Genomic DNA, 20,171 nt, shown 5'->3' on the forward strand with positions numbered 1-20,171 from the left:
TGCTCCTAAATTATTCTCTAAAGTCACAGAACTTGGATCTCCCCTAAGATGCTTAAGAAATTCATGTTATTCTCTTCCTAAACATTCAGCATGGTTCACACGTGTTACCTCAGTCCTCCTGATAACAGCATTCCACCCTTAGGCTGCAGAGACACCTCGAAACCATGCTGGAGCCCCAGACTATAAGCAAAGCAAGTAGTTTATTGAAGAATATATATAAGCAATAGCGAATCGAAGTTCAAAGTCACTGAAACAAGGCTTAAGTCCACGAGATACAAAATACTTGATGATTCTTGGAACAAGGGTCCTTGAAAGTATCACACAAGAATGAAGTCCAAACAAGGTATCAAAATTAGTCCAAGGAACAGGATCAAAACTGGAACAAAGGAATCGGGGCACTAAGATTAGTCCAAGGAATAGGATCAAAGACTGTAACAAAAGACAGGGTCTTTGAAGCGGGAAACCCAAACTGCAAGGCTTTCAGAAACAAAACTTTGACAATCCAAAATCCCCAGGAGCAAAACAAGAACTGGAACAAATCTCAAGATGCAAGGCTACACGAACTTGGCATGGAAGCATGAAACAGGAATCACTCTCTCGATGAGCAAAGTTACCACCTCTGAAAATCTCAGTCAGGCCTCTTTCCGTGAGAAGTTTGTTCAAAACCTTTTCTCAATAACAGCCTCTTACTACATTGGAAACCTCTCTGTGGACATATCACTTTCTTTCTGTCAAGCTCATTAGTTTTATCACAACTTAAATACCCATCTGGCAAGGAAAGGTTTGACCTTGACTCTCCCAAGGAATGCGATTCAAGCTGCCTGCTTGAAACCATTGTGTGCCTGTTCCTAGAATCCTTAATGACAGCAACCTCCTCTAACTCTGGCTGTCCAAGAACAGCAGGCTCATCTGTATGCATGGGAATACTAGGCTCCAACCCAGAGTCTTCTGCCAGATCAGGTGCAGGAACAATCACAAGCTGAGCAGGCCCAACTCAAGGCTCACAAGGCTCACCTGACAGCTCAGGTGCAGGCTGGCTGCAACAAACAGGTCCGTACAATAAGCTGGTTCATTACCCCCACATTGCAGGTGTCCGATTGGAGACTTGATGGGTTGCACATAGTGAAGTAATTTGTGAGTTGTGAACTGAATGGTGGTTTATGGCTTCAACTACATGATTGAGACTTCTTTGCTGTGCCAGGTATTTTTTCCTATTACCATTATCTTAATGAAAGATAGTCAACACAGTCTGCCCCATATCCACAGGTAATATGTTCCAAGACTCCCTGTGGATACCTGAAACCATGAATAATAGTGAACCTTATATTTTGACTATACTTGGGGCAGAAGCATGCCATAGAATCACAGGACCTAGAGTGGAACACAGATAAGTGAAACTGTGAATATCAAGGGGATAAGGGGATTGTACTGCAATTGTTTAGCTGGGAGAAATCCCATCTAGTTCTGATAGTTTTGAATGCTAGATCATAAAAGAGAATTGGGGCTTACATTTACAGGAGAATAACTTAGTATTTACACTGGGTGAATTCAAAACACACTGATCACTGAATAAGAATTCAAGTGATCCATGAAACCTTGAGTAAACTGAGTTCCTGGACAGAAGATGACTGAGGGTGAGATGAATAAGGGGAGGCCACATGAGGATCTAACTGTAGGAGAACAATTCCTAGAAAATAATAGAATTTAAAATTGTGCAGTCTTATGCCATCAATGCCCATTTTGAGGAAGACAATCACACAAGTAATTATCTGCCTTAAACCTGTGATATATTCAGTAGTGTTTGGTACCCTTCAAAATGAGTTCTCTTTGTTGTTAAATATATTTTTTCCATGTTTAAAAGCCATAAAATAATTCAGTATGCATGTTTCAATGCTTCTATCATAGGTAAAGAGGGATGATCAGCAGTCTATGAAATATGTGGAGCTTCTTTTGGTGGCTGATTATGCTGAGGTAAGATACTTAGATAAATTTATGCCAGATCAGAATCAAATATAGAATACAGATGGTAGTTCAGGAACGAAATGTACATTACACAGAAGATCAATGATTGGAACCCCCAGTGCAGTGATTCTTTTTTATAGTCGAGAGTGGATGTATGTTTGTGTAGGTGTGAATAGTGGCCAGTAATTTCCATACTGGAGAATGATGGGGAAAAAACATTATGGGTTTTATATCACCATGTGAAGTAGTAATCCAAGGTGCTGAAACCCATCCATCAAACAAGTAGAGCACCTTGGATAGTTCCTTTGAAATGCTGAATGAAATGAGAGCAGTTTCATTGTATCCCTGAAATGGAAGCCATCAGATACTACTGGTGTGTGCCTGTGTGTATCAATAAATATATATGTTGTCTCCAAAATAGTAATTTGGAAATGAGGCAACATTTTTAATTGACATGAGGAAACAAAAGCTTAACTTCCTCACCTCTAGTTAAATTTGGATTTGCATGTGGTTGATTTTATCCAAAATGGGACTGCCAGAAGCTCAGGTCATGAATCTCTTGAGAGACATGTTCTTTAGTCTTACTGAGCTACCAAAATTCCCAGCATTGTTTGTTTCCATGCATTCCAAAATTCAGCTTTGCAGTGGCACTCAACCTAGATTTTAAGCCAACCGTCTCCATTCCAGTTTATTTAACAACCAGCCCTCTTTCTGAGATATGTACTAAAAGATGAAACTGTATTGAGACCACCCTTTTGTTTCACGTACTGCATGTAAGCAATTCACAGAGATGTAAAAAACATTCTGAAATCTGTTTTTAATCAAGCAACCTGGAGCTGGTTGCTCCCATGTCTAGTTAACTGTTCTCAGGCACATGAGATCATTTTATTTTAAATGTTTTCCCCCCTGGCACACTCCTTGTTGAGAGTAGTGGCTGCTGCTAATGCAATTGATCTGGAATAACAAGATTCCCACATTGCACCTTTTTGTAATATGTGTTTTCTCTTTTGAAAATTAGTAATTAGTCAGTGTATGTTCCCAGCATATCACCCCTGTCACAAACACACTCACACATACAAACATACACAACAGGCTTTGATGGTAATATAGACAATGTCTCTAAATTCATTGTGCATAAGCTGTGTGCTACCACAATGAGATCACTTAAATATCAAAGAAGTAAATATGTTGTTTAATGACAAACATTTTATAGGCAGATGATGCAGAGCCTGCTGAACCACTGGCCATATTTTTATTGTGTGTTGGGTGCACAGTGTGAGATCCTGGGGTTATGTAAAGCTTTGATTGTTGCCTGGTGGTCCCTGAAACTTTTTGAACCCCCTCCTGCTTTCCCCTGAAGCTCACATGACCAGCAGGGCTGTGGAGCAGTGACACTTCCCCTTGGCTTCTGAAATCACAGGAATTTGGCAACAGTAAAAGTAAACCCTCAGCAATAGTTCTTCCAAAATGGATTGTTACTCCCTGCTGTGTTGGTCTAGATATGTATCTGTGACCCACACTCATCACCAGATGTTGCTGTCAAAGTTGAAAAGGTTGTGACTCTCTGCTCTAACTGAGACTGGAGTAGGGACGATGTGGCATTTCTCTCTTTTGAAGTCATTTAAAAGCTGTGCCAATGGAGCAAAAAAGTTTGTTTAACACATTTATTAGTCTTCTGGGGTTTCCAGATGTCTAGTTTTCCTTGTCGTTGTACTACGTAAACTAAATGTAATTACTTATTTAGGCATCTCAGTAGGAATGGGCAAATGAAAACAAACATCTAATTTTTATTTTTAAAAGTGGTCAATTTCATTAATCCAGGTATGGGGAAACTGTGGCTCTCCAGATGATATTACTTTCTAAGGACTAGTAACTCTACCTAGCAAGACCAATGCTCTGAGATGATGGAGCCTACAGCCCATTAATGCCTGGAGGGGCACATATTCCTTCCCTCTACCCGAATAATAGTTGCTAGAATGAAGCTATATGTGTTCCATAAATAAATACTTTTTCAACACTACTAGCAGACAGTAAAAGTAAAGGGAAATTCAAGACATATCTCTGTCATTGCTGTGTCCTTTGCAGAGACTGCAGATCAGAAACTTCATCTGTGCTCACTTGAGTCATGAATTATGGCCAGCACTGCAAATTGCCAAGGTTACTATGCAAACATCTGGAGCAGATGAGTTGCCCTGAGGCTAGTGGGGGTGATGTAACTGGATGAGCAGAAGGAAAAGGGATTTGGAACACTGTTGTATATAACACATGCTGTGTGCATGGAGATAATCCAAGTGGTCTCAGCCAAAAACCTCCAGATTCCATGTTCAGGATAATTTTACAACTGTTTTGCATTATGTACAATAGAAAGATTCTTCACACTCTATTTTTAACAATTTTGTATACATCTGATTCAAATGGATAATTCACATTAATTAATAGGATGCCGTATGAACCTTTTAGAATAAGGACAGGATAACTTGCTGTCCCCCAGGTTTTGATGGATCACGGCTCCCATCAGCCTTCCGCATTAATGTCCAGGCTAATTGGGGACAGTGGGAGTTGAAGCCTGGGGAACCACCATTTCCTCAGATCTGCTTTTAGATTGCATCTCAGCTGTCTGGAGTATACATTGAGACCTACCAGTCTGAGTTGGATGACCAGTAAAATACCAGCTTTGCATAATTAGACAGTGAGGATAGAGTCATTGGTGTAGGAGCAATCTAAAATATTTTTAAAAGCTATGTTTAGAATTTGACATATTAGTCTAATATTGTTGCATAAGTGGACATTTCCTATGCGCTTACTGCTTTTGTTTCAGTCCCAATTTATCCATTTGTAAAGAGACAGATGGACAAGTTGGGGTCTTAAGACACTTTCTTCAGTTAAAAAACAAATAAACAAAAACTAACTTGATATATCTAACTAAGCAGAAAATGTTGAGGGTGAAATAGTAATATTAGTCAATGAAAAAAGTATGCATGTGATAACTCTTAATATTTTTTTCTGCTTCATGATTTTCTTTAAGCATGTTCTGGAAGAGTAGAGATCAGGGACAGAAATGTGTTAGCTATGATTATTATACCAAAGCCTTGACATGTAAAATATGCATGGGGTAAACTAACCTTCATGGATTGTTGTAAGCCAAAAACATCTGGGGACCCCAGGTTGAGAACCACTGGCAAAGGAAAATCCTAGAGAGACCGTAATTGAAATTGTAGGCATGGATTTATTTGCAAAAGTCAGAAATGGCAACAGTTTATTCCAGAACGATTCTTAATTGCTCTTAAAATTCCCTTTCAGTATCAGAAACACAATTATGATCTCCAAGCAACCAAGAATAAGTTAGTGGAAGCTGCCAATTATGTAGATAAGGTAAGATCAGATGTGCCAGTTTAACAAGAAGAGTGGCATGATTAAAAGAACAAATTTATTTATTATTTATTTTCATCATTTATATGCCGCCCTTCTCACCTGAAGGGACTCAGGGCGGCTCAACAAAGATTAAAGACCTCATGCAAATACCAACCATTTTTTCTGGGAAGAAAACTGGTTGGTGAGGATGATTTGGAGTAAAGCAATTATTGGGAAGAGTGTATTGCTTTTCTCCACTCACTCTGATCACTTCCCTTGTGGGATTCCAACTGCATGTTTCAGAGGAACTCTACTACTTGAAGCAAAGACATGATAGGCAAGCAAAGTCTTTGTCGAGGCTATTTCTCAGCTTCACATTACCCCAACCCCCCACAACCCATCCCAGTTGCATTTCCAAATAAAAGAGCTATCAGGGACTAACTGCATGCATTTATAGGTTCTCTCTAGTTTGGGCCTAAGAATCTCAAAGAATCGATAGAAAGAAGACACAGAGTCAACACTTTGCTACATGACTGTATATAGTTTCTTCTCTGTGCAAATTAGATAAAAACTGATGTGGTTCTTAGAAATGAAACTCACAACGAAGCCAAATAACTAAAGATTGACTTGATTATGGAATTCTATGTAAGTAAAGCAAAATGTGATATGTTAAATTGCCTGTCAACTTATGGTGGCCCCATGAATGTTAGGGTTTTTATGTGCAATGAATAGTGAGAGGTGGATTGCCACTTCCTTGCTCTGAAATAGATTCTACAGCACCTGGTATTTCTGGATGGCTTCCAAGTATGAACTCTGCTTGGTGAAGAGAAGAATGAAGGGTAATAAATTTAAATACTTTAGGGGCTGCTACAAAAAAGAAGGTGCCAGCTTGTTCTCAGTTACCTCAGAGGGTAGAACTAGGTCTAATAGTTTTAAGTTATATGAAAGTAGATTAGGAACTCCTTGGCAGTAGGACTGGTTCAGCAATTTATTCCAGTTGCTTAGAGATGTGGCAGAGTCACCTTCTCTGGATGTCTTTATAGCGACTGGACAACCATCTGTTGAGGATGCTCTAGCTGGAGATCCTGCATTAAACAGGAGGCTGGACCTGAGGGCCTATAGAGTTCCACTCTATGATTCTATTATTCTTATCAGAAGTGACCCTGCTTAACTTCCAAGCTGAAATGGTACATTATACGTATATGGCTTTAAATGGTTTCAAATTATTTTATATTACCCTTTAAATATTCCTATGGATTATTTTAAATAATTTAAGATGTTGTGATATTGCTAGAAGTTAAACAGTCAGATGAAAATAGAGAGATTTAATTAACTAAAGGTCTCCTCTTTGATTTTAACCTCTCAGTTTTACAAATCTTTGAACATACGGATAGCTCTGGTTGGACTTGAAGTCTGGAATGACCACAATATGTGTGAGATCTCTGAAAATCCACATTCAACCTTATGGTCCTTTCTGTCTTGGAGGCGAAAAATTCTCAAGTATAGAAAACATGATAATGCCCAACTGATCACGTAAGTCATTTTAATAGGAATGCTGTGTCTCTTGTTCTAGTTGTAAGATAAGAACTGAACTAGTTCTGTGTAATGGTGTAGCTACTCGTTCTGCTTTGGGTTTCAGTAGAAAAGTCTGCAATTATGACTGTAAACCTGTAAGTATAGTTTTTAAAAGAAAGCATTCATATATCCCTGCATATAAAGAAATACATCTGAACTTGCTCCACATTATTAATTTTAACAGTGTTAAATTTTTTCCATGGGTATATCTTTCACAGCCAAGGGACACAGTGATAATGCATTAACTTTCTTTCCACAACTGTCCAAACAAAAGTTCTGGAGTACTTGAGTCACAAAAATTAGTTATCGGGTACATGTTTTGGTATTTAACAGAGAGCAGGTACACTGCTGCAATAGAATTGCTCTATATACTCATGTACAAATTTAGAAATTTTAATGAAAAATCACACACACACACCCAAACCTGAGTCAGCTTATCTACAGAAAAATGTGAGTACTGTATCAAATCTTATAAAAAAATGAATCCTTCCTCTTAATAAAGTGGTTAACAGCAATAGCTTGGTCCATCACTGAAGAACTTAAAACAAGCACCACTCTCTCTTTCTGCCATGGCATCACCTTTGGTGTTTCTGAATGTTTGGGTGGGAAACAGTGATGGCAGCCAGGGACAGCTGGTTCCTAGCTGACATTAATGGTTTTCCCTCTCTGAAGAATGAATCTCAACTTATCCATGGTCATATCAACATCCATTATTGGACCCCAAATCTGTCCTCAATTTATAGATGAGGTCGACTTATACATGAATATATATAGCCTGTTTCCCCAAAAATAAGACATCCCCTGAAAATAAGACCTAGTAGAGGTTTTGCTGAATTACTAAATATAAGGTCTTCCTCAAAAGTAAGACCTAGCAAAGTTTTTGTTTGGAAGCATGCCCACCAAACAGAAAACCAGAGCATGCAGGGTTGGTAAATGTACCTACCATAGAGTGTTGTACATGGAAATAATGGTAGTAACAATAAATTCTTGATAGGATTCACAGTTTGTCTGGTTATCTACTATACAGTATATAATAAATGTTCAATTTTTTTTGTTCAACAAAAAATGTGAATTCTTCTTCATGGAAAAAAATACATCCCCTGAAAATAAGACCTAGTGCATCTTTGGGAGCAAAAATTTATATAAGACACTGTCTTATTTTCAGGGAAACACGGTTGTAAGCAAAAACTCAGTGTGTTTTCTTTATCTCACTTTAGGTATCCTTGAATGATCAAAATATATTGTCATTAAACTTTCTTCTATTTGGCCGGGGGTTTTTTTGTTGTCAAAATCATGAAAAACCAATCCCAGTTGAGGATGCTCAGTGACATGTGTAATTTTAGAAACTATCCATGTATGTGTGTGAGCAATCTATGGCTTTATGTTTGTAGTTCCCTTTAATTCTAAGGTTAAAACATACAAGGCTCTTGATGTATTTTTAAATATTGAGGACTGCATTAAATTTTATATTTCACTATGTTTTTCAGTGGCATGTCCTTCCATGGTACTACTATAGGATTGGCCCCTCTGATGGCCATGTGTTCTGCCTATCAGTCTGGAGGAGTGAATATGGTGAGTTATTCTCTTTCATTTTTAAGTTATTGACAATATGACAGAGTGACATAATGTAAGTAAAAGAAAAAATAAGGAAGTTGTTAGGCATTGTCTATTATTTCCCCAAAAGAAAGATTTTCAGACTGCATTTTCATATTTTACACCATCAGCTAGGCCTATTCTTTGAGCTGGATAGTACACATTTACATCCATACTATGCAAGATGTGGACTCTTATCTTTGGTCCTCTGCCTGCACAGGATCATTCAGACAATGCCATTGGAGTTGCTGCCACAATGGCCCATGAGATGGGGCACAACTTTGGCATGAGCCATGACTCAACTGGCTGCTGCACTGCCAGTGCCAAAGATGGAGGGTGCATCATGGCTGCTGCAACAGGGTGAGTCCTCACCAACTCTTATACATCTTTGCTATAATATACTAAAACCTGAGTTTCATTATTGTACTCCATATCATTTCATTAAGGATAAAAGTGTATTTAGTCTGGGAGCATTTTTGTTGTTGTGTACCTTCAAGTCAGCTTTGATTTATGGCCATCGTATTACTAGGTTTTCATGGAGGAGGCTTGCCATTGCTTTCCTCTCTGACGCTGAGAGAGCATGATCTGTCCAAGATCAATAGTGGGTTTCTTTCGCTGAATTGTGATTTGATGATAGTCTTCCAGAGTCCAAATCCAAAACCAGAAAAGATCTGGTGTCTTGTCTGGTGCCTCAATATAATGAGGACATGAACCTAGCTAAATGCATAAATAGAATTGTTCCTGCTCTGGAAAATATGCACACAGGCAGGGCAAGCAGGTACAGAAAAGTATATCAATGACCTCAAATGGAATGGAAAGACCAGAGAGATGTGTGGGGTAGCCAGTCAACTATACTTCCTTCCCATTGAGGTTACAGGCCTGTAAGAACTCCAGCACAACTTCTGGAGAAGTGTAATATTTGAGGAATAGCTGTGTTTCAATCTGCACACTAGTCTGGGTAGTACAGATCAGGTGGATTTGATTTGACCTACAGACCTAATGGAAACTTTCAATATCACTCATCACTATGCATGATGATCAATTTAAGTAATTTAATGCACCCTTCTTCCCCTGCTTCCTTGTAGGCACCCATTTCCCAGGGTTTTCAACAACTGTAATAAGAAGGAGCTAGACCGGTATCTTCAGTCTGGTGGGGGGATGTGTCTCTATAACATGCCAGATACTAAGACTTTATATGGAGGACAGCGATGTGGAAATGGTTACCTGGAAGAAGGAGAAGAATGTGATTGCGGAGAGGTGGAGGTAATTCTCAGTTTTCAAAGATAAAGCCTTGTTAATCTCTTACAGTATGATATCTCACCAAGTATAAAGTATATTCATATAGTTGTGGGAGAGGGATTATTTATTTATTTATTTATTTACCTTATTTATATCCCACTTTTCTCTACCGGGCCGGGGGGGGGGGGAGGAGAGGACTTACAGATGGCACTTATACAGTGACTCGAGCATAAAAACAAAGCTTGAGATAAAAATAGGTTAAAATTGATACATACATAAAAGCATAGTTAAAATATATATTCCAATGACAAGACACATCATCCAAAAACAAGGTCTAAGCCAATACAATATTTATTTATTTAATTTTACTTCATCTATCTCCCATCATGGTGGCAAATATAATAATAGCAACTACAGTGTTCCCTCACTACTTGCGGTTCACTTTTTGTGGACCCGCTGTTTCGCAGTTTTTTAATAAACCCTAAAATGATATTATAAATCATAAAAAAATATTATTTACAGTGGCAGTGGTCTCAGTCAGGTGCAGAAGGAGGCCAAACGGCAGCAGAAGAGAAGGAGGCGGTGCCATGTTCCTCTGCCTCTTTCTTCCCTCCCTCCCTCTCTCCCTCTTTCTACTTCCTTCCTAAGGAGAAGCCTAGCGTCCCTACTTCGCGGATTTTCACTTATCACGAGTGGTCATGGAACGTAACCCCCAAGATAAGTGAGGGAACACTGTACTGTATATAAATATGCTTTATACCTGATGCCTTAATATCACTAGATACTACATCTAAATACATAAATTTAAACCCATGAAAGTTAATTCTAAAATAAAAACCAGTTAGATTTGAAGGTGTTACCAGATTTTTATCCCACTTCTGTTCCTATTTTTTATTCTGTTTTCATAGTCAAAGGCATTGCTAATGACATCATCTTCTATCTGGTGACTACAACACTTTCTATAATTGAAAACTAAAATATAGGATCCAGAATGGTGAAAATAAAATGACGTGGTCTCTGATTCAGTGACTTTGAACAATGTTTATGAATCCTGCTTATTCCCCCCCCCTCCCCCCAGTGTTTTGCCATTTTTATGATAAACCCAGTATTGGAAACTGAAGGTGCTTCATGCAATTGCTCTGCCTCATTCACAAACAAAGTCCAATTGTCATTAATCTTTTATTTCTACCTTTCCTATGTCTTCCTTCCAAAATCTAAAATCAGCAGAGAGGAAAAGATTAAGTAGATACGCATAGTCTTTTGATTAGTAGCAATAGAGGAGGTCCATTTTGAAGCATCCTAAATATTCCTGGTTTTCCTTGAGCTAAAACCATTCTACTCTAGCTTGCTACTAAAAATGTTGAGATTAAGCCTTATCATTTTTAATAAGTGGGTATGATTTTAAAGATTATAAATGTTCTAGTCCTTTGAGCAAGATACCAATTAGGAACTGAAAGAGCTATATATTGTAACTTAACAAACACAGTACCATTGTCCCTGTTACTTTGGGGTGGGGGGATTGCAAAAGCTGGAATCTATTGGCAGCACCCCATGATGGCAGCAAGATAATGGGAAAATATGCTACGAGGGCATTTGAGTCGAAGACTGAGAGCATGTGTAGCTAAAACAATCTCACAATCCATCCTAACAGAAGCACCAGATGATTTCCAATGTTTTTAGATTCAAAACATCTGCTCTGTTTACACATCAAATGTTTTATTTCTCTTGTCTGTTTCCCAGGAATGTAACAATCCTTGTTGCAATGCTGCTGATTGCTCTCTGAAGCCTGGTGCCGAATGTGCTCATGGAACTTGCTGTCACCTGTGCAAGGTATCTAACTTGGTTGCTCTCTGCACAACACACAGAAAGAAGGATCTGCTGTTTCTATATATAAATGAAAAGCAGATGGAGCAGTCAATCTGGAGCCAATTTGGATATTAGGCTGCATGAACTTTATTCACAGTTTTCTTTAAAAACTCTGGTAGTAATGTTAAATGGAAGAATACATGTGCAGCACTGCAGGTACTCAACAAGGAGTGCAGGATCTATACAAAAATGGAAAATGAGAAACTTTTTTTTTTACCCAAGAGAACTCTTCTCTAGGAATTCTGTGTTTAACCACTACTGGAGTTTATAACAGAACCACCTCAGAAGACCTTGAGATTCTTAAAGAGAACATATTAATCAAGTCTTTGAAAAAATCAAATCCATGAAAGATAAATCTGCAAATACGAAGAACTAGCAGTACATTTTTCTGTGTGTTTGCTAACTTTATATCCCACCTTTTTTGTGTCAAGCTAAGGGGGGATATAGGCCTCCCTTCTTTCCTACTTTATCTTCGTAACAGCCCTGTTAGGTAGATCAGGTTGAGAGAAAGTGACTGGCCCATATGGGGAAGGTGGCCTAAATCTGCTACAGTCCCCATTCAACCTTCAAAATTGCTACGCTACACTGACACGTGCATACTAAAGTGTCTGTGTTCCCTTGTATATAAGTGTATACTATGTTGAAGTGACAACCAGAAAATGAAAACACACGTGTATACACACACACACCTCTGCATTTAATCCACGTGCCACTGGCCATTTTAACCATCTGTGAGCCCTCTATGTACCAGTGGCATCCAAGAATGCCAGATTTGTATTCTGCTATTTTTGTAGCAGGTTTTTCCTGAAATGACTTCTGTTACTGCATATTTTATTACAGTCTGTAGACTGAAATCTCCAGGTGTCCCTAGCCCCAAGCAGGACTGTGAAAGGGCCACTTCTTTAATTCTCCTATGTATCTTTGGGGAGTCACCCCCCTCACCAGCTGTTTTGGCTTATACTGGAGTCTCCTGGCGATTATGGGATTTAACAACTGCAAGTGGAGAGCTTTTCTTTCAGGGCAGGCCGTTGGCTTGGCTGGGATCAGAGGAAAGCCATTCAACCTGATTGTATTACCAGTGTCTCTTGCTGTGGGGAGCTGCTGCATGCCCCAGTCACTGCAAAGACAAAATAAGCACTTGGGAACACAGAGGATATTCTCTTTTGGCATCTTGGCTCACAGCCATCTGTTCTACTGCTGTCTATACTGCAGAACTGAATTCTTTGATCAACCAACTTTAGGGTAGGGTGGGGCTGGCTCTACATGGAGGCAAGACTGTGTCTCAGTTTACACCACAACTTTCCTAGGAAATGTAGTTAAAATAGTATTGGTATGAGAAGTCTTTCCATACTCCTCCTCCAATTCCGGATGCTTAAAGGGTGCATACATTGGCCCAGTACTTGGCAAACTGGTCAGGTAGGACCACTTTGCATGCAGGATTCAGCAGACCAATGCCAATGTGTATTTTGGGTTGTTTTTAGTGGCATGTGGCAGTTTAATTGTCTACTTGTCAGCAGCTGCATACAGCTGTCTGCATACTGGCAAAGAGCCAACATACACAGCAATGTCAAACAGCCATTGCTCCTCCAGTGATGGTGCGAATTGGTTCCAGAGCTTGGACAAGACACTTTTTTGAAGTATATCTCCCTGACATCCAGCTTTGAGAGTGTTATAGCCTTTCTGAATTATTATCAATTCCTAGTAATTTTTGGTTCGCCTATACAGGCAGTCCCCAAGTAACAAACATCCGACTTACAAATGACTCATACTTAAGAATGGTCATGAGTCAACAGGAAGTGAGAGAAATCAGCCCCTAGGAAGGGAAATTCACTCCCAAAGGCATTATCATGGGGAAAAGGTGTCTCCACTAAAGCTTTATCATGAATTCTTGTTTCTACAACAAGCCAATTTTTTTGAAATCCAATTCTCACAGGCACAGAAAGTGAGTTGAAATCTTCTGAACACAGACAGCAAAACAAATATGCAAATATGCATGTGTGTGTGTGTGTGTGTGTGTGTGTGTATGTATGTATGTGTGTGTGTATGGCTGGAGTTACACTTAAAATGTATCTGTTCCGACTTACAAATTCAGTGTAAGAACAAACCTACAGAACCTATCTTGTTCATAACTTGGGGACTGTGTATAGTATGACCACCTTATCCATGAGTGACACATTTCAAGACACTTCCTCAATGGATACTTGAAATCATGGATAATATAAAACCCTATATTTTGGCAACACTTGGGATGAAATATAGAATCTCACTAGAGGGCTTAGGCTCCTTCTAGACATTATCTGCTTTGAACTACATTGTATGGCAGTGTAGACTGCCCTTCCAGACAAGCCCTGTATCCCAGTATCTGATCCTAGATTTTCTGTTTTTCCCAGATTATTTGGCAATGTGGATTTATATAATCCAGTTTAAAGTAGAAAAGCTGGGATCAGATCCTGGGATATAAGGCCTTTCCATACATTCATATAATCTAGAATATCAAGGCAGATAATCCACAATATCTACTTTGAACTATATTATCTGAGTCCACACTGCCTTATAGTCAAGTTCAGTATGTATTTTATACAGCTGTGTGGAAGGGGCCTAAGCTAATCCAGTTCAATTAAGATAATGTGGATTTTCTGCTGTGATAACCTGGGTTTTTGGGCAGTGCAGAAGGGGCCTTAAAGAGACCCACAAAAGCTTCCAGGGGAGGAGGATATTTTTGGAGCGTAAGTAAGAAATGGTGAATATCAAATCCGTGAATAAGGGGGTGTATTGTATACTGGTTTCCTTTTGATTTTATGAACATGTAATGTTTTCTTTCTTACCACTCTGCTAAATCTAGGAAGAAAATGCTATAGTTTCATCTATTCAAACAAACAGGGATGGTTTGGTGATGCTAGCCAGCAGCTCACCCAATTAAAATATTATTATTGATGACTGTAGAGCCATGGTTTCAAAAACTACCAGTACACCATATGCCATACACTGCATAGAACAGAGAAACTACCTGGTCTCTGCCCTGTCTATCAAGCCTCGTATGAATAAAAGAGGAAGCTCAGCAATGTACCAAGAACAAGTCTTTCATAAAATCCAACAAAATGGGAACTACAATATAGGATACAAAAAGTAAAACAAAACAAAACAATGGTGTAGACATTTTATTTCCAAAAGAGACTGTGGTGTAGTGATTTGAATGTTGTACTAGGATTACAGGAGACCAGTATTTGAATGCCCATGAATCCCTGAAACCCTATTGGATGACCTTGGACCATATTCTTAGCCTCAGAAGAAGGCAATAGCTAACCCTATCAGCAAAAATCTTCCCAATAAATTCCTATCATTGTCTAATAAGGATCTCAACGTCAGACAATTTTCCTCATTATTCCAAAACATTTTGAGCATTTTGTCATTATAATGGTTCTAAACCAAGAACATTTTGACTAATAATTTCACTCTGGTAATTCTAAGGGCTGACTACAAAATTGACTAAAGGAGGTTTCTCAATGGAAAATCAAGGTATCACCCATTTATTTGATAGATTAGGTAGCAGAACACTGTACAGTGATATTCATAATGTCACTTAATGGTTCTGCATTTTGACGATTTCTGCTTTTTCAGAGTGCTGTGGTCCATGATCTGTCAAATAAGCAGGGGACTCCCTTATGTGCTTTTATTATAATTTTCTGGGTAGATGGGTGAATGATATGTTGAAGCAAATGAATATGAATATTTAAATTGATGGGAGAAACCACCATTGATCCAAAGAGCAGCCTTTTCACCTAAGGCACTACCTTAGACCTCACTTAAGTCACTGGAATGTCACTGAAATTGCTGTTTGTATCCTGTCTTTAGTTGATTGCACCAGGAAGTCTTTGCCGGGACCAGGCTAGATCATGTGACCTGCCTGAATATTGTACAGGCAAATCCCCTTTCTGCCCTGCAAACTTCTACCAGTTGGATGGTACTCCATGTGCAGACGGGAGAGCCTACTGCTACAGCGGGATGTGCCTCACATATGAACAGCAGTGCTCGCAACTCTGGGGTTATGGTAAGCTGTTCTCTGAGAAGAGAAAGTCATCAAATGGTGGAGAGAGGGCTTGCATCTTGAAGGTTAGGGTAATTAAGAAGCAAATGGTTCCTGCAGTTTATTTGCAGGACTCTAGTTTTATTCAGATTGAAGAAAGTGGGGCATAGACTTGAGTCTCCCCACTTTGAGCAGAAGAAGGAGTTTTAGGAGGAAGAGCTAAATTAAGTGGTATATGGACTAAGAAAAAATGGCATCTCATGAAATTCCATGTATACCACAGCTGTTAAAGACTACCTGCTATAACATAAGACTCCTGATGTGTGCTGTGGTTTGAACCTTGGGTGATGACTGGAGATGAGGGTTCAAATCCCTGCTCAGCCATGGAAACCCACTGAATATTACAATCTTGGGCAAGTCATACTCAGCCTCAGTGGAAGGAAAAGGCAACACCATCTGAACAAATCTTGCTAAGAAAACCCCATGATAGGAGTGCCTTGGAGTCACCAGAAGTCCATAATGACTTGAATATACACAACAATAAATTGGATGATGATGATGATTATTATGATGATGATGATTATGTTTGATGATAACCCTGTCAAGCCCTTACTTCCATTTTAGTAAGTTAGAATCAAGCAAACAGATAATTCATTCTGTACACTCCACCTGTGAATTTTATCCATGTTGTCAAATTCTCAGGTATTCGAAGAGTATACCAGTGCATTTAAATTACACACACAATTTTAGGAAATATAGAATCTGTCTCAATTTCTCTTCTTTGCCTTTTGCCTCTAATAGAGTGGGAACTTTTTCATCTTATTATCCTCCTAGAAGCCTTAAACCTATCACTTAAAATCTATATGACTTGTATCACACATTCACATACTAAGATATGTCATTTGCTAAACTACAACATGGGTCACATGGTGTGTATTCTTCCATTTTGCTGTCATATTAGTTTATGTCATAAAACGAGTTATGCTATGTTAGATTTAGTATCTCAGATTGTGAAGTCCCTTTTCATCTTTCTGCTTTTTTTAATCTGAGAAGGACAGTGGGTGTGAAATCAGAACTGTGGATGAAATTTGGTGGGTTTTGCTTGCTGGTGGCTTCTGTGTCACTAAACCATGCCAGATTTCAAGAAGTTAACCAAGGTGCTAAATATTCTCCCTGCGCTTGCAAGAATATATTCAGTGCCACAGATCAGTAGTTCTCAACCTCCCCCCCCCCCCCCCCCGGATGTTTTTGGCCTTCAACTCCCAGAAATCCCAACAACTGGTAAACTGGCTGGGATTTCTGGGAGTTGTAGGCCAAAAACATCTGGGGACCCCCAGGTTGAGAACCACTGCCATAGATACTGTGTGAAAAATTGAGACAGAAACATGGGTCGGGTTCATCATCTCATGACATGGAAGCCACAAGCTGCTACTGCAGATGGGTTATAGTTTGTGCAAGCTCCCTCTTTTATGGAGACTAATCCTAAGACTTTCTTTTACACAGGAGCAAGGCCAGCACCTGACCTCTGCTTTGAGAAGGTTAATGCTGCAGGAGATTCTTATGGGAACTGTGGAAAGGACATCAATGGCAGATACAAGAAGTGCAACACAAGGTAGAAAGTAACCCAAACTATATGGGATGGAATGCTAAAGGCTGAAAAATTAAGGGTTTTTTTTATCATATCAGAAGCGACTTGAGAACATAGTGCAAGTCGTTTCTGGTGTGAGAAAATTGGCCGTCTATAGAGACGTTGCCCAGTAGATGCCCTTATGTATTAGCTGGGAGACTTCTCTCATGTCCTCGCAAGCTAGAGCTGACAGACAGGAGCTTACCCCATCTCACAGATTCGAACTGACAGCCTTCAGGTTGACCAGTGGTTGGAATGATGGGAGTTTTAGTTCCATGCCCCTTGAGGGACCACAGATTCTCTACCTGATAAGGGGGTTCCTGTTTAGGAAAATGATGGGAGTGGTGGAAGTTATTCCTACTTTCATTTCCTCCATTGCGGTGGTGCAATGGGTTAAACCTTTGTGTCGTCTGGACTGCTAACCTGAAAGTTAGGTTGCTGACCTGAAGGTTGCTGGTTCGAATTCGCAAGGTGGGGTGAGCTCCTGTCTGGCAGCTCTAGCTTGCAGGGACATTAGAGAAGCCTCCCAACAGTATGGTAACACATCCAGGCATCACCTGGGCAACACCTCTGTAGAAAACCAGTTCTCTCACACCAGAAGTGACTTCCAGTACGTTCTCAAGTTGCTTCTGACACGATTAAAAAAAACCCCTCCTTTTAGAACTGACTTTTCCCACAACTATGCCTGAAAACATAACATTAATCACTGGCAAATTTTTGGGAGATCTGAAGATAAGTCTGGGTTTGAGTATTAGAATCTCGGAGACCGAACAGTAATCTAGTTTTGAAATTAATTAACTTGAATTAGGATTGTCAGCAACTGATTCTTTTGAAGATTTTCAGTCATCATGTACCCCACAAATTTTTGTGGAAATCATCATGCATTAAATCTAACTTTTTAACCTATAGAATCTTATTTCACTAGAGATGCAAAGTGTGGCAAGATACAGTGTCAGAGTTCTGCTTCCAAGCCTTTGGAATCCAATGCTGTTGCAATTGACACAACCATTTTATTAAATGGAAGGCAGATCCTCTGTCGTGGAACTCATGTATATCGAAATGAAGAAAATGAAGGAGATATGTTGGATCCTGGATTAGTGATGGCCGGAACAAAGTGTGGAGATAGTCATGTAAGTGCAAAGACAATGTTGAGTACAGTTGAGTATGACACACTTTTTCATGCCGCAAAACTTGGATTATCTCCCAATTCAATGATGTCTTGCATTTGAACAACTTCATAGTGTCCTCAATTTCTTCAGAGTTGTTCTTAATGTATGTTTTTCTCCTACAGATTTGCTTTGAAGGACATTGTCGGAACACCTCCTTTTTTGAGACTGGAGACTGTGATAAGAAATGCAATGATCATGGAGTAAGTATCTTGACTTCTGGCATTTTAATTGAATATATATTGCGTGCCTATTTTATTAGCTAAATATTATTGTTACTATTTTTTATTGTTGGTGTTATTATTGTTGGTGTTATTATTGTTGGTGTTATTATTAATTTACTTGCCACTCTCTATGGATTGAGGTAGGGAATATCAGTTAAAAGAGCATATTAAACTGTTCTAAGAACATATCTGAGTATCATTGAACTATGCTAGTAGTAGTTGATAAAGAAAAAATGCCTGGAGTGATACACAATTTCTACAAATCTTAAAATCATGTAAAGAAACTTTTCTCCCCCCCCCCCAAACCCCCCCCCCCCCCCCCCCCAAACCCAGCGTTTTTTGGGAAATTTTGAAAAAAAGAAATTATATTGGCACCCACTACAGTTGTCCTTCTCGGAATCTCAGATGTAGGAAACTAGCAATTACATTTTTCCAGTGTGCCACAGACCAGTCCTGTAATTGTGCCCATGGACTATGGTTATTTTGTCCCTTCCTAGAAAATTACCAGAAAACAACAGCCATGAACTGCCATTTAGAGCTTCACTGCTTTGCAGATTAAGTACACATGGTGCAGTAATTTGAATATTAGGCTTGGATTTTGGGAAACCAGGATTCAAATCCCTTCTCATTCTAGGAAACCCTCTTGATGACCTTGTGTAAATAACGTTCTTTCACCTTCAAAGGACGGCAATGGCAAACTTCCTTTAGATAAATGGCACAAAGAAAATCCTATTATAGCACTGCCATAGAATCATAGAATCATAGAATAGTAGAGTTGGAAGAGACCTCATGGGCCATCCAGTTCAACCCCCCTGCCAAGACAGCTTTTTGTTATTTCAGGAACATAAATTGTATTATATACATAATACAAGATCTTTTTTCGTATTGGACTATTTTTCATAATGAAATCCACACACAACCAGGTAAAATTGTATAGTTTTATTTGACTAAAATGATAATATTAGGTATATTAAAAATATATTGTGGATTGTTCATTGCTTGTAAACCAGTAACACAATGCACAGTTTGCTAGTTCAAAAAATGAGCAACTAAAGAATGAAAAAAAAAAACCCAGAAATTTACTCTTAAGTATTCAGAGCAGCAGTCAATTTCATCTGAATTGTATTGCACTCACATATAGTCCATAGAGTTCAAAGAAATAAATCCTCCAATGCTTCTTGAATGTAGAGATGCTGGCCAGCATGAAATGTAGCTGTTGCCAGCCAAGAGCTTTGTGCTGAGTAGCAAGGCTTCCAGGAGCAAACGCATAGGACAAACTCTCCCCAGTGATCCCCCTCTGGGAATAGCCCAAACGGATCAGCCTTGATTCCCCAGCCTGTGATTGCAATTAACCCAGGTGTGTTTTCCTCTTAACACACACACCTGCACAGCCAGTAGCGATCCCACTATAACTTACCCATATACCTTAACAAAGTATAGTTATTGAAAACTGATATTTGAATTACATTTTATTATAAATGGTCTTACAAGTTCCTAAACAACAAACAACTTCTTCATTTTTGTCACTTTATTGGGAAAAGGCA

At 39.1% G+C, this 20,171-nt stretch overlaps 1 protein-coding gene across 3 annotated transcripts in view; it reads left to right on the forward strand.

Annotated features, from left to right (window-relative positions):
* adam19 (ADAM metallopeptidase domain 19) overlaps nt 1-20,171 on the forward strand; it is a 72,102-nt gene that overhangs the window by 38,045 nt on the left and 13,886 nt on the right. For all 3 annotated transcript variants that reach the window (XM_062970236.1, XM_003223477.4, XM_062970237.1), the window contains 11 exons: nt 1,906-1,971; nt 5,263-5,334; nt 6,680-6,846; nt 8,376-8,460; nt 8,702-8,841; nt 9,567-9,744; nt 11,461-11,550; nt 15,439-15,634; nt 17,114-17,222; nt 18,163-18,367; nt 18,529-18,606. In XM_062970236.1, the coding sequence (XP_062826306.1) occupies nt 1,906-1,971; nt 5,263-5,334; nt 6,680-6,846; nt 8,376-8,460; nt 8,702-8,841; nt 9,567-9,744; nt 11,461-11,550; nt 15,439-15,634; nt 17,114-17,222; nt 18,163-18,367; nt 18,529-18,606 (1,386 nt within the window). The remainder of the gene's footprint in view (nt 1-1,905; nt 1,972-5,262; nt 5,335-6,679; nt 6,847-8,375; nt 8,461-8,701; nt 8,842-9,566; nt 9,745-11,460; nt 11,551-15,438; nt 15,635-17,113; nt 17,223-18,162; nt 18,368-18,528; nt 18,607-20,171) is intronic.

Source organism: Anolis carolinensis, chromosome 2 (genome assembly GCF_035594765.1).
Source record: "Anolis carolinensis isolate JA03-04 chromosome 2, rAnoCar3.1.pri, whole genome shotgun sequence".
Taxonomy (NCBI): Eukaryota; Metazoa; Chordata; class Lepidosauria; order Squamata; family Dactyloidae; genus Anolis; species Anolis carolinensis.